The sequence below is a fragment of the Meleagris gallopavo genome, chromosome 1 (genome assembly GCF_905368555.1).
Source record: "Meleagris gallopavo chromosome 1, MGAL_WU_HG_1.1, whole genome shotgun sequence".
In the NCBI taxonomy this organism is placed as follows: domain Eukaryota; kingdom Metazoa; phylum Chordata; class Aves; order Galliformes; family Phasianidae; genus Meleagris; species Meleagris gallopavo.
The window spans coordinates 111,273,243-111,287,517 of record NC_139404.1 but is presented as its reverse complement, the minus strand read 5'-3'; the positions used below and the strand labels follow the sequence as shown (position 1 = coordinate 111,287,517).

The window sequence follows — 14,275 nt, the reverse complement described above, 5'->3', positions numbered from 1 at the left end:
ATTCAAGACCCAGCTGGATGCCTACCTATGCAACCTATTGTAGCGTACCTGCTTTATCAGAGGGGTTGGACTCGATGACCTCTTGAGGTCCCTTTCAACTCTTGCGATTCTGTGATGCTGTAAACAGTCCCATCGAGCAGTTCTTTAACCCCTTCCATTAAGAAAGGGAAAAACAAAAAAACATGCTCAAAATACTCACTTATACATGGTTTCATTATATTGTGTTACTTCATTCCTTTCTCCCCCCCTACTAGTTTTTCTGCAAGTCCAGTGGTGGGTTGTTGCCTTACCCTGAATAAGGAAATTAATGCTCTAGTCCAAGCTGAATAGAGATTTAAAACTACCTCCATCCTTCTAGGAGGCTTTGGATTCTTCCATGCATTCTAGTATGTGATTTAGTATTCACAAAATACACTATTGTGTAAAATCTTCATTTGTTTTAGGATGAAAACGGTGTCACTTCCTAAACATCACCAAGACTACTTACTAAAACATCAAATGTCTGTTGAAAGGAGCATGTGCTTACATAGACATTGTCACTTTCTAACAGCTAGCTGGTTTGTCCTGTTTTAAAGCCCTAAGGGAGTTCAAATATTCAGTATATGTCAGCTGGTGCCTTTTTATCTGTTATATCTTAAAAATGGGCCTGCTCTCTAATCACATGTTGTCTAAAACAGGGAATTATTAAGTGCTACTTCATTTGAAACAGCATCTCATTACTATTAGCCAGTTTTTAATAAAGAAAATGTTCCTGCTGTTTTGTTGTTGCTATTCTTTTTGTTTTACAAATACATATATAATAGAAATGCCTACCACAAAAGGCATGTGAGCTCAAACACAGTCTACTGCTATGAAGTGGGTGATGTTTTGTGTGCATCAGTCTATGACGGAGGGAAGGCAGAGTTCTCACTGAGTTTCAGCACAGAATTGGTATCATCAGGCAGGACTGAAATAAAACACACTGACAAGGAGAAATTTTCTCTAGTTCTATTTCACATAGGGGAAACATACCAAATACCTAAACTAATCTTCAGACCTAAAAGATGTCCTTGACATAACATTGCATAAGCTAAGCTTTCCCTCTTGATTAAGCAGAGGTTATAGGTGTAATGACTTTAGAAAGAATCTGGTCTGAACAAACGTGTTTCTCTTGAGATGTTTGCGGAAGCTTCAGTGGTTAGACAGTTAATGGTTAGGATAATCCAATTATTTTTTCATCCTGTGTTGATTAGCAGTTTCATAGTGCAGAAGAAAATCTGGAAGGTAAAGTGGGTTCTGTGCCTTCATGTCAGTCAGCTGGTATGTACGGGTACGCTGGATAGCTGACAGGTAGAAAGCCTGGGTTATTTCAGCATCTGGTATGTTGTTGTAGCCCTGAACACGGCTGCTTGTGATGGTTTCAGACTGGTGGCAGCTGATCTCCACCATGCTACTTTCTCACTCCCCCTATTCAAAACAACTGCAGAAGAAAATGTGATGAAAAAGGGCTGAAGGGTTGAGAAAAGGACATGGAGAACACTTGTCAATTACTGTCACAGGCAAAACACATTTCTCTGCATGGAGAAATTAATATAATCCTCCAGGCGGCATAGAGTAACAGAATGGGGGCTGCAGTCAATCCATAATGCTTTGTCTGTGATGCTCCTCCCTGGTCGCTCTCTTTTCCTGCTGTATGTGAAGTCCTTCCCATGGGATCCCACGTGGACTTCCTACATGTGCAGCTCTCCCAGCACTGCTGCAGCATGGCTCTGTACCACAGGACCCACCCTTTGGACACTGCTCCACATGCGTCCCTACCAGCGGCAGCTCCAGCCTAGGCTGCTCCTGCGGGGGCTCTCCATGGGCTGTGCCTCCTTCAGGCCTCATCCCCTGCTGCCCCGTTGGTGCCTATATGGCTGCACATGGAGTTCAATTAGTGTCCTCTACATGTTTTTCCTGTTATTTCTCTTAAGTATCATCTTTTCTTGCAGAGGCTACTCCTGCACCTGCCACTACCAGAGCCTTCCCAGTAACACACAGCTATCATATGTTACCTTACTAATTCTGGACTTCATATTTGGAAAAAAAATGCCTAGTGTTGATGACAAAATCTCCCAGAACATCCAAGGATGGGTGTTATGCTTAGCCAAAGGAAATTTTCGAGGCTTTCAGGTATTCTGCCAAGAATGCTAGCTTCTTTAGAATTAAATGAAAAAAGCTCAGAATATGTCCACACATCAAGTTAAGGTTAAGGTGCTGTCAAAAGGGTCTGTTTAAAAAATCTTTTGAGTGTTTTTCTCTTCCCTGCTTCCCCAATACCACAATATATCTTACATAGAACAGTGTTCTTTAATCATCCTGCTTGTTGTACCACTGAATTGTTTTTCTGTAAGAACCCCAGTTATTTGCAGTGTATTATCAAGATAGAAATGGTGCTATCAGAGACAATTTTAACACTTTTGTTGTTCTCATTTTCAGTTTGTATTGCGCTTTCTTCACCCTTTTGGTTTTCTCTTTTTCAATAATTTTTTTTTTCTTTTTTTTTTTTTTCTTTTTTTGATAGAGAAAAACATAGAACCATAGAACGGCTTAGGTTGGAAGGGACCCCAAGGACCATAAATATCCAAGCCCCCTGGCACAGGCAGAGCTGCCAGCTGCTAGATTCTCAGAGTAATCTCAGCATAATTCTTCGTGTAAGTCTGGTGCCCACCTACGTTGTCCCTGTATGGTAAATTTGCAAACAGAAATTCCGAGCACCCTGACCCATCAAGCATCTTGTTTGTTCTCTGGTTGCTGGACTTAGCTCTCCATTTTATGCCAGAGCACTGTGCTTCCATGCACATCATGATTTTAGGACCTGACTGGGATGGAAGTACTGCTTTGCTGGACAGTTCAGGGAAGAATTTAGCTGTAACAGTAGCAAGATATGATTCACACGTTGGTTGTCTTACTTTGTTTACAAATAACTTGGCCTTAACGAATAGAAACTCCATTTTCAAGAGCCTAAGAATAAGTGTAGTGGTCCAGCAGCTTCTGCTGTTCTTTGTTTGTCTTCCTGTTCAAAAATAAATGCAAAGAAACAAAGTAGAATTTTTCAAGTAGCTTCCTGATGATTTTCTCCTAACAGGGTCAAGTATGGACCAAAGTCCCTCTTCTATTTTTGTGTAGTTGGCTTGCTTGTTTGTTTGTTTTAAGTTGTTTTTTGCTTAGAATAAACAAAACAAAGCAGTGTGAAATTTGTCTTATTTCCAAGTGGATTCACATTAGCTAGTCACTCTTCTTTCTCACTGTATTTAGTGGGCTCTTCTAAGATGTATCATCCTAAATTAAATCTGTAGTAAGTTCATATACCACTGCTAAAAAGCTCCTGTTTCTCTGAAGTGGTTGTGATTAAGTGTAACGGGTGACTTGCTGAAGTACGGATAGAGAACTTGTTGTTGAATGAGTCTTACTGTTAATCCTGTCCTTTGAAGTCTTTCCACTTTTTAAATTTTAACTAATTTTCTACTTTCCATTTTCAATTATTTAACTTCAGAAAAAAAGATTGATCATCCCACACCTGGTCCTTATTATTATGGAAGTATAACAAAGTGAATACAGTCATTTAAGCTTATTGCAGTAGGAAGAGAATTGCAAATTGTAATGCACTAGAGAGAGCCCTTGTGGGAATATAATTATCATCCATTAGAGTAAATAAACAACAACAACATAGAAAACATGAGTTATACTTATTTTCTGAGATAACTTGATGGTGTACAACTAAGTAGGCATTTATGATATGGTGGCTTTCAAACCAGTACTTGATTAAGTCTTTCTTAAATCAGACCACAACAGTAACGTCAAAATCACTTCCATTTGTTTCTTTTGACTTTCAGATAGTTTGAAGTAAATACACCCAACTATTCTGTGGCACCGAACTACAGTTATTCCAGGAATGATTCTGATTCTGCAGCTGCATATGAATGTGGCCTGAAGGCCTACAGCGTGTCAGAGAGCATCAGCCAGGACATAGGGGCATTCAGTAGCCAGAAAAATGAATGGTTTTTTCAAGGAAGAAACAAAGAGGAAACCTTTATGTCTCATGTAGTTGGAAGGCAGAGCAATACAACTTTGACACCTGCTTAACTTAAAGGAGCATTTTTTGAAATACCTCTTGACTGTGAATCCTGTAATTGAGACACAGAAGTGCTTTTGGACCTGTGCAGATAATCGTTGGAAAAATTGATCAGACAAAGCACTCACTGAAAGTGTCACTGAGGAATCATGGCGAAGCACTTGGAGATCATCAATCTGTCATTTTTGTTGGAACATGAAAAGGAAATGATACTGGGAGTATTGAAGAGAGATGAGTATCTGAAAAAAGTTGAAGATAAAAGAATAAGGTAAGACTTTTACTATTGTAAAGGTATATATATATAATTCTGTAATATGGGTATTTATATGTTCCTCAGAGAAGATTTCCTAAATGCTCTGGAAGAAGGATCAATGTTGTGAGATGGCAGAGTTAATTACAGATCAAAATGTGTTTTTTTTAAAAAAATCTTTTTTGCTAGTGTGGCCCTTTATGAATAGAAGATTTCGATGCATCCATTGCTTCAAAGCAGAAGAATAAGAAAGTGAATCTTAAACTTCAGTCTGAGGCCATTTGTTAGTGCAGGGAAATACTGCAGTAAATTTGTTCTAATGATCATTTCATATAAGACTTATCTACAATGTATTGCCTATTCATATTTCAAACTGATGTCATTTAGAACTGCAGTCTGCTTGGAAAGCTGCCATTTGATCTTTATAACGTTGTAGAAAGCTTAACATGTAGTGGAAATATGGTATAATGAAATTTAATTGCTTGCTCTATAAGTACAGCCACATTGTCTTGGCTGACTTTAGTACTACGTTTAAAATCCTAGGATTTACTTTGGTTATTAGATTTACTAATAAATAAAGAATCAAGCTGAAGGTGTGGGTCAGAACACGCTAATGAGAGAAGTAAAGACTCAGAGTGTTGAATAGAGTTTGTGTATTCTTTTCTGAGGAAAAAAGGCAAAATAAAAGTTGAGAGAAAAATGTGTGGAGGCAGCTTGAGATCCAGGTAATTCAGAGGATGACTTCAGCAAAGTATCAGCTCTTAAAGGTTTAAACACTTTTCCAGTATGTTGCTGCTGCTTCCAATTGCTTCTCTGCTGTCCTTCTGTCTAATGTTAGTTCTGAGAAATAGGCTTAGTGTGGACAACATGCAGCACTCAGTGTTGATGAGGCTGCTAAGTGCAATGGATTACAGAGGGAATATTTGCAGCATTTGCTGGTTTCTGTACATGTCCTCCGAGGCCAGGCTGCATTGTTTTTGACTTTGACTTGCCGAAATGCATTTTAGATGTACATTCAGCACTTGCTGAGGCTTCTTTTGTATTAAATTATTTTGAGAATTCATGCAAATTTACCCACTGGTTTTGGAAGGCTTTGTCTCTTGAGATAACCAAGTCCAAGTGCAGTGCCCCTTTTGGTTTGCAGCCCTTTTAGAAGAGTGAACATAGCTACTCGTCTAAATGGAGCGGGTTAAAGCTGGCATCTCTCTCCTAGTACAAGACTGGAAAGAACAGAGTATCTTTGTGGTGGAGTGGGCGAATTAATTGTTTAAACTTCTTCATCATTCATCAGACGAAGAAGAAAACAGAACGCAAGAAAACAGATGGAGCACTGTTTGTTCCAGGCATTGTGTTCTATTTTGTAACAGGATAAGCATTTCAGTGTACTTCAGTTTTTGAAGGTAGTGGCCTTAAAATGTGAGCTGTGCAGTAGTCATCTGTCAAAGGCTTTGGTATTAAGTGCAGAAGAGTAACCAGATCACTAGCTTCCCAAACACCCTAAACAACTTTTTGCTTCTGCTGTTGTGTCCCAATCTCATGTAGGACATGGCAGTAATTTGTAAGTTAAAACTCATATTGTTTGTTGTTGTTGTTGTTTCTTTGTTTTAATGGTGTCTTAAAAAATCCTATTCACCTGTTTTTGTTTTTTGTGATACTGAAAGTCATTTTGTCAAATCTACTGAGAACCCAGAGCAGCTCCTTAGGATGTGGTTTGATTAGGGGAGAGGTAGTATTAGACTCACCAGTGTTTTGGTACAAATGGAAAGAGCACCTTAGAAACATGGTTGACCTGAAATACAGTGCTAGTTAGGCTAACTCAAGTTGTGATGCTATACGTAATTCTGGCACCTATATTAACCAGTTGGCTTGAAATTCAAGTCATTTCTGAAGTACTGTCCCTAGACCATACTTTGTCTGACAATGATGGAATATTGTCCATAAAAGACTTTCAAGATATACAGCTATACAAAGCTGGGTAACTGCTTCCTGGGAAACGTCATCGTTTTTTCTTTCTGAATACAGCTTGGCAGGGATATCTTTAATTATGGCTCATAAGTGTACTTCAGAGGAACATGTGTTGTCTTTGGAATTCCATTTGGTGCAATCTGTTACATATTTTATTGGAGTACCTTCAAAAGAACAAATGCTTTTTTTAATGCATTTTTAATTCTGGCAAGATACTTGCTTGAACACTATACAGAAGAATGTTTATCTGTCTGCTCCACTCTGAATTTCTGTTGGTAATAATGGTGTCTTTTGTTTATTTCTTTGTTTTCTTTCTGTTTCTGTGTCTTCAGAAGCCATAATAACTTGAGAGTGTCTTTGGATTCAATGAGAAAGCAACAGTAGGCATAGAAGGATGTCCTAGTAATGAAATTGTTAAGAGTTAGATTCACAGTCACTACTCATACTTGCATTCTGAAATGCAGGTGGTTGTTCTTGTATTTTTATATCATGTGTAAATATTTCACCTACATGTGAGAAATACACAGAAGGCAGGAAGGACTCTTTCTGTGTTCAAGCTTTGATAGTATAAAAAAGCAACACATTTTAATAAATGCTAAGTTCTAGTTATGTTTTTACATCTGTGTGTTTTGTATAACTGAAAATTTCGTTTGAGTATAAATTTAAATTTGCAGATTAATTGTGAAAATAGCATTTTGTTTGTTAAACGTTGTATAATACTTTTAATATCAAATAATCATCATTGTTTTCAAATGGTAAGATTATTTTGGTAAAATAATTCATTGACAGATCTAAAATAGCTACGTAAAAATAGTGGAATTAATCATACTGAGGAAGCAAATGTTAGGGTTTGGTTTTTTTTGTTTGTTTGTTTGTTTGTTTTTTAATATATTATACATTTGAATTGCTAGGAGAAATTTGTATCCAGAATGTGTCAGTCAATACACTCTGAATTGTCTGTTCTTAACTGGGATATGTATTTCTTTTCAACTCTTTTACTATTTCTGAAGTTTTGTTCTTCTAAGACTCGTTTTAGGATAACCCTTATTACATAGATTGCTCCGAAAGCAATGCCTCCTATTTCTTTCCAACTACAACAAGTATGAAGAATGCAATAACACTGTTTAATAGAGCACATTCTCACCTACAAAACTGTTTTTCAACATAATCACCACCAGGAGCTATGTGTTTTCACCAACAATGAACATGAGCAAGTATGCTGCGCTAGTGAAGATTGCACTAGCGGAGATAGCCCACTGTCACTATTGCCACTGCTGAAACACACCACCCACCACCTCACTGTGCTCACATCCACTGCTTGGTTGTCATCAACAGTCAACAAGTGTTCATGAACGTCGGTGAGGGCATTGCTTTTTGCATGGAGGAATTCAATTGCAGCCCTTTTCTTCATCTGCACTTCCATGTCAGACACCACTGTGTCAGAGTGCTCCTCCACTGCCATCTGTCACACGGCAACAAAAGGGAATGGAATGTTGGTGGGACGGTTCAGCCTCTACTGCTATACCAATGTGTGCTTCTGATGTTGTGGGCCAACATAATAAAACAGGAGGCATTACTTTCGAGCAGCCCTCATGCAGTAGATGTGTGATATTACAATTCATGAAATCAAAACTAAATCAGAAGAATCTATGCGCAAGCTGTAGTTTATCTGTTTGTTGGTTTGTCTCTACTCCAGCAGCAGCTCTGCTGCCTCCTTCCAGGCCTGGTGTTACACAGTCACCTGGCTCTGATGGTCATGGCACTTTGCATTTGGAGCTAACTCTCCTCCTTGGTATTAATATGCTGTCACAGAGCAAACACACATGACATGCTCACTTGCTAATTTACACTGCTTTCTTACCTTGAGTGTATTCCTAGACAGCTTTGTTTACAAAAAAAAAAAAAAAAAAAAAAAAAAGCTGTGAGCTGCGAGTTGCCAGGCTTTTAGAAGAGAGGACATCAGTGTAATAATTGCTGAACTGAGAAAACAATTAAAGAAAATGCCAATTTCTTACAAGAATGAGGCCTGGTTGGGTAATTACCTTCATTGTTCCCACGATGTTCAAGTTGCCAAAAGTAGTACAAGCGTTGCATGGATTCTTGTCAGGGGAGGTTAGCATTCCTCTCTCTTCAGTTTATTAAAATGATATCTCATGAGCAGTCAGAACAGATCCACAGAAGCAATTTAAGGTATTATCTCCATTATGGTATAGGAGAATCTGTTAGCATGGATACACTGAGTGGTAACTAAAGGCAAAGAGTAGATCAAATGTTTAAATTTGAGTGACAATAGATGTGGTTTACCTGGTGATTATATATTTAGACTTGTAAGCACAAAATGAGAAATTAGTATATAGTAGATATGGTGTATGTTTTTTTGCAATGCTGGCTGTAAGTAATATTTTAAGGAAGGAGGTTTTGTGTTAAAGGACATTGTTGATCCCTCTGTGGATGGGAAGAAAGGAAGTTGGTTGTCTGGAGGCTGTGTCATTTGGAAATTGGGTAGTTCCATGTCATATATTGCTACTCTTTGAACCAAAGACTGTTCAAAATGAAGTAGCTCCTACTGCTAGGGACTATTAAGGATAGAACTGCCTGTTCTGTGCCCCATTGTTCCTCAGGAATGGAGATCTTCCATTTATGAAAGGATTTCTGAAGGTACTTTATTCTGATATACTTAGCAAACAGTTGATTTCATCAAAGCTTAGTAAGAAACCAACAGATAATTTGAGGTTTTGGATGGTTTTGTTTTTTTTTTTAAATCCTGGTAATAGTCATTAGATGAGAGGATAAAGAACTTGCTCAGAAAAATATTGATCTGTGGAAGCATGTGAATGTTAGTCTCCAATATGATGTCAGTTACCACATCTCCATTCCTCTGTTCTGTCCCCTATTCTGCTATTCATCACTCCAATTCTCTTCCCCTTTTCTTCTCTATCTTCCTATTTCCTTTCATTGCCACCAATATATCTGCATAGTTAAATATTTTTTATCATAAGGTACTTTTTATCATAAAAGGTAGTTTTTATCATAAAAAAATATGTTCCATAAGCAAAATGTGAAATGCTTATAAAATAGGGGCTTAAGTAGATAGGTTTTTACAATGAGAGGAAATGTCAATGTAAATTGGTGATAGCTCATCCTTTTGTGGATTGTCAGTAGCTGTTACTTTCTAGGTATCATGTCAGACATGAGTGAAGAGTTTTGTTTTCTAGGGAATTTTTTTTTTACAACTATTTGAAATCTGGAAGATTTAGAGCGGCAGAATAAAATTAAGGATACTTGAATTCTGTGCTTTGTATCTGTTAAGATGTAAGTGTGCCTGCCTTGCCTTGTAGCACTAAACTTGTAGCACTAAAACTATTCAATTTTTATAAACTTGGGATATGCATGTTCTTTAAGGTAAAGCATGCTAAGGAAAGAAATGGCTCTCTTAAGGCTTCTGATCACTTCTTTGTTTCTTTACAAGGGTATTAGGGTTAGCAAATATTCCATCTCTGGTGGCTTCATTTGTGTAGGAATGAGATGAGTGCTTGTGATTCTTGAAGCCACAAGGCTATCAGTAGGGGAGGGTGAGACTCCTTCAGGGATGTTTTGTGCCTCTTGCAGGTGCTGGGTGATGGTGTCTACAGCTATGACTTACTGGCTGTTTCTTGGCTTTACTCTTGTAGAATTGTATCTCTTGCTGCCTCCATGTTTTACCTCATCTTTACAGAGTGCTAGACTTTCATATTTACATGCTTGATGGACCTAATATAGGGTAATTTCTTAGATTTGCTTTAGTCTGTTTTTTGTTTTTTGTTTTGTCTAGTTTGGTGTTTAATGTGATACTTTAGGCCCTAGTGCTAGCTGAAGCACTAGTTACAACAAAACTCTTCTCCGATGCATGTACAGTATTTTGTCAAACAGAAGAGAGATCTTAATATGGATTCACAGTTAGAGAAATGACAAAATATTCCATTATCCTTGCCCGTAACAGTTTTCTTCTTAATAATATCTTCTGTCAAATGCTATCATAATAGATGACTTAGAAATCTCAGTGTATAACAGGATTCTTTCTCCAGAAGCTTATTAATTTGACTTCTGGACTTTATCTTCTCTTTAATATTAATAGGAGAATCGATAAAGACAAATTCTTATTTAATATTTGAGATTAAAATTGTCTAACTGTGTGATTCATTAGATTCCCTTAAAACTAAGGAGAACTCAAATGTTAGAATGGCAAAATTGGATGTTTACAATACAGCTGGATCCTGTACTGGGTGATAAAGGATGTTGATAAATCAGTTCAGGTGCGTGGTGCACTTGTTTTCCATTTTCCATACTGTGTAACTGGTACTACTAGGCTGTGATTGGTTAGAGGTTGTTGAGGTTGTTACAATGGCTTTTTTTTTTTTTTTCCAGATGAGTCACCTACTCCCTCCTAACCGTTTGTTTTTTGCTGTCTTAAGATAAAATGTGTTTGTTACTATCAGATAAGTTCCTTTTTTACTGTTGTAGCAGTAGTTGCACTTTTCAAACGGTTCTTTTCTCCTAAGGACTTAACTCATGCACCCATGAAATTGCTGTTTTTAAATTAGGTCTTTAAATGCAAATATTTTTATCCTGCAGAGTCAATGGTGGAGCTGGTAAGATGAAAGTTATGTTATTTAAACCAGTATTCTCCTTTAAGGAAAGAAAAAAAAAAAAAAAAAAGATGGTGTTATGCTATGATATCATTTGGTTAGCCATCCAAAACCTCAAATTATCTGTTGGTTTCTTAATAACCTTTGATGAAATCAACTGTAGCACAGTATAAGCGTATCAGAACAAACCACCATCAGAAATCCTTTCATAAATGAAAGATCTCCATTCCTGAGGAACAAGGGGCATAGAACAGGCAGCTCTGTGGTTAGTTGGTTTTGTTTCTTAAGATTTAAGAATTTTGAATAGCCACTGCAGAACTGCAATTGTATTTGTGGCAAACTCTACCATGTCACAGTCTCAAATGCTCACTAGTTACAGGAAAGATTTTCTTTTGCTAAGCTGGAGGCATGAAAAAATCTCAGTTTTGAGCTGCGTTCAACCTGGGCTCAGCATGTCATGAATTATTGATAACATACAGGTGAAGGTAGTTTGACAGTGGTCCAGAACTGTTCAGCTGCCTGCAATCATGTATACTGATCTACCACAAGACTGCATACTTTCTTCTTGACTGCTCATCTGAGAGGTTGGAAGACAGATTTATTCTTGTCATATATGTGTCAAAAGTACAATTTATATATTGAGCACGTTTTTCATGACCTTATTTGTATGTATGGACATATTGATTGATCTCCAAAAATTTTATCCGAATAACACTCAGAAATCAGTTGTAAATTAATGGCTTTTATTTTCTTCTTTGCAGGAAGTTGAAAAATGAGCTTCTGGAAGTGAAAAGAAAAGGTGGAAGCCGACACTGCCAACAGGACAACAGCAGGGTCTGCGTTCGCTGTCAGAAAGGGCTGGGCTTTATCTTTGATAGAGGAGACCTGTGCCAGACCTGCAAACTTCGAGTCTGCAATAAGTGTCGTGCAGTGGGAACTGATGGGCAGTGGAAGTGCTCAGTGTGTGCCAAGATTGCGTAAGTCGTGCAGCTTTCATAAATACATGTAGATATTACCTCTCTGTAGGTAATGGTATGCTGGTGTCACTGTTTTATCTCTCTCTTGTTTTATGCACAAGAGCATATGCATAGCGGTTATACAATGGAAGCTTTTCTGGTGTTTTTATTTGCTGCACTGTTTTCCAGCGTTATATGTTCAAAATCACTTATTTAATATATACTTGGAGGATCATTTCCCTAGATTAGTATAGTAATATGGAATTTTGTAGCTAGTCTTTGTAAGATAACCCTGAAGGAAAGTTATACTGTGCAATAGAGCTTGGTTAAATGCCTTAATGTTTTTACACCTCAGCTCCCATATCCGTGAGGAAATTACATATCTAAGAAAAAGACATGATACAAGGGTAAAAACTGGTAATTTCTTAGAAGGAATTTTTCATTATTTCATAGGGGGGAGTTGGGCTTGTTCTTCTGTTGTTGTAGGTTTGTTGGTTGGTGTTTTTTTTGTTTTCGTTTGTTTTTTACAGATCAGGAAATAAAGTTTTTTTTTCTAAATTGTATCAAAAAGTAAACCCAAAATGGTAGTTATGTCAGACTTTGGCTACCTAGACAGTTAATGAAAAACTAATGGAGCAGGGCAGAGAGTTTAAGGTTTGTGTCTCCTGACTTCAGCTTTAAAAAGCTAATGTCTAAATTTTTAGCCAAATTCTGTAAGCTCTGCATTGGTGCAGATGCATCCAGAGGACATCATTTCACCTCTTCTAAGACGAGTCATGTTCAAGCACTTGATTTTATGAAATGTTAAACTGTTAGAGGCGTGGCTGATCTCCTTGTAGTCTACAGCCAATTTCTGGGGTAATCTGAATTCTGTGCCTTTCAGACTTCGTCATTATAAGGTCTAGGTGAGATGACAGAGAGGAGAATAGCAAACGCTATTCTGCTGTTTAAAAATAAATGAAAGAAGAACACGGAATTTGTTGGCCCTGTCAGATTACCTTTATTTTCTCTACAAATACTGAAACAAATGATCACAGTACTGTTTGAGAGCTAAGAAGAGCTGACAGGATGATGAATAAGAGCTGGCTCAAGAACAGATAATGTCATAAACTGTTTAATTTCTTCCTTTGAAAGGGTGGCAGATCTATGGATAGAAGAGGATGCATAAATGTCTTGTAACTTGACTTCAGTGAACCTTTTGATAGCTCCTATTGTACTGTTCCTGTGAGTTTATAAAGAAGGAAGACTGTGCTCTGGAATAAATTCTATCAGTGTAATTGCAAACGTGTCTGGAGAACTACAAAGCTCTCTTGCCAAAGTAGTTGCTGGCGTTTCATTGTCTAAATAAATAGTGGTTTAGAGCAGAGTATTCCCTGGATTTTTACTGTACAATGTTTTAGTTTGGGACTTGGTGCAGCAGATGAGTTTGCTAGTTTTACTTGCCGGTGACATGAAACTGAGGGGTGTTGCAGACATGTTGAAGTACAGGCCTGGGGCTCAAAGTGATGCTTATAATTTAGATAAATGGTTTGAAGAGAAAGTAAATGGTAGCTCCCTATAGGCATGTGCAAATACTACTTTGACAAAAACAGCTGGAGAAACAGAGTGAGAAAAAAGCTTAAGCAGTTGTTCCTTAGGAAAGGATTGGGGTATTGCACTGAATGAAAAGCTAAACATGAGCCACATGAATAAACAGTTTTATGCAGCTGTGATAAGTCCGGCATCACTCAGGATGTGCAAACAGAATTTTGGCCTACAAAATATATGATACAGTCATTTTTTGTATAGAGTATTCTGCCTCATTTTGTGTAGGATGCTATATGTTGGTCAGCTGGGGAAAGTTGAACAGAAAATAGTGCTAATGAGCCTAGAACATGGTGTGTCCAGTGTAATGGATGGAGGCAGAAATGTTTGGCCTAGGCAAGAGAGAAGTTGAAATAACTGAATTTACAGAAGGCACCTGCATTGTGGATGCGTACAAGCTGTCCTACATACTCACTTTGGATAGGGAAAGTAATGTGATACTTGAATTGCAATGAAAGGATTTAGGGTACGTGGTAAGAAAAAACTATTCGTATAATTGGGAGAGGACACAGAATCTTGTTTTAAAAACAGGCTACATAAACCTATCTCAGGAATGATGACATCAGTAGTTGGTTCTGTTTTGTCGCTGAAAGGTGAATGTGTCCACCTCTCAAAATGTATGTGGTTGTGTTGCATTCTGCATGCCAAGTAATGGTCTTTGCAATCATCTTGAATATCAACTCCAACTGAAGCTTGCATGTAAGTTACTGCAAAGTATAGTATAAATTGTTTCAAGCCTTGACAACCTTAACGTTATGTATTTTTACTAAATTCAAATCTGTCTTAGTCCTTTTTGTTTTTA

At 37.6% G+C, this 14,275-nt stretch overlaps 1 protein-coding gene across 8 annotated transcripts in view; it reads left to right on the top strand.

The window, feature by feature from the left end:
- Positions 1–14,275, top strand: part of SYTL5 (synaptotagmin like 5) — a 78,278-nt gene that overhangs the window by 24,096 nt on the left and 39,907 nt on the right. For 6 of the 8 annotated variants that reach the window (XM_085209969.1, XM_003202999.5, XM_085209963.1 and 3 more), the window contains 2 exons: positions 3,855–4,361; positions 11,695–11,910. In XM_085209969.1, coding sequence (XP_085066095.1) covers positions 4,243–4,361; positions 11,695–11,910 — 335 coding nt within the window. In that variant the 5' untranslated portion in view covers positions 3,855–4,242. Of the gene's footprint in view, positions 1–2,542; positions 2,673–3,854; positions 4,362–11,694; positions 11,911–14,275 lie in introns of all 8 variants that reach the window. The other 2 variants (XM_085209958.1, XM_085209952.1) reach the window with 2 other exon arrangements.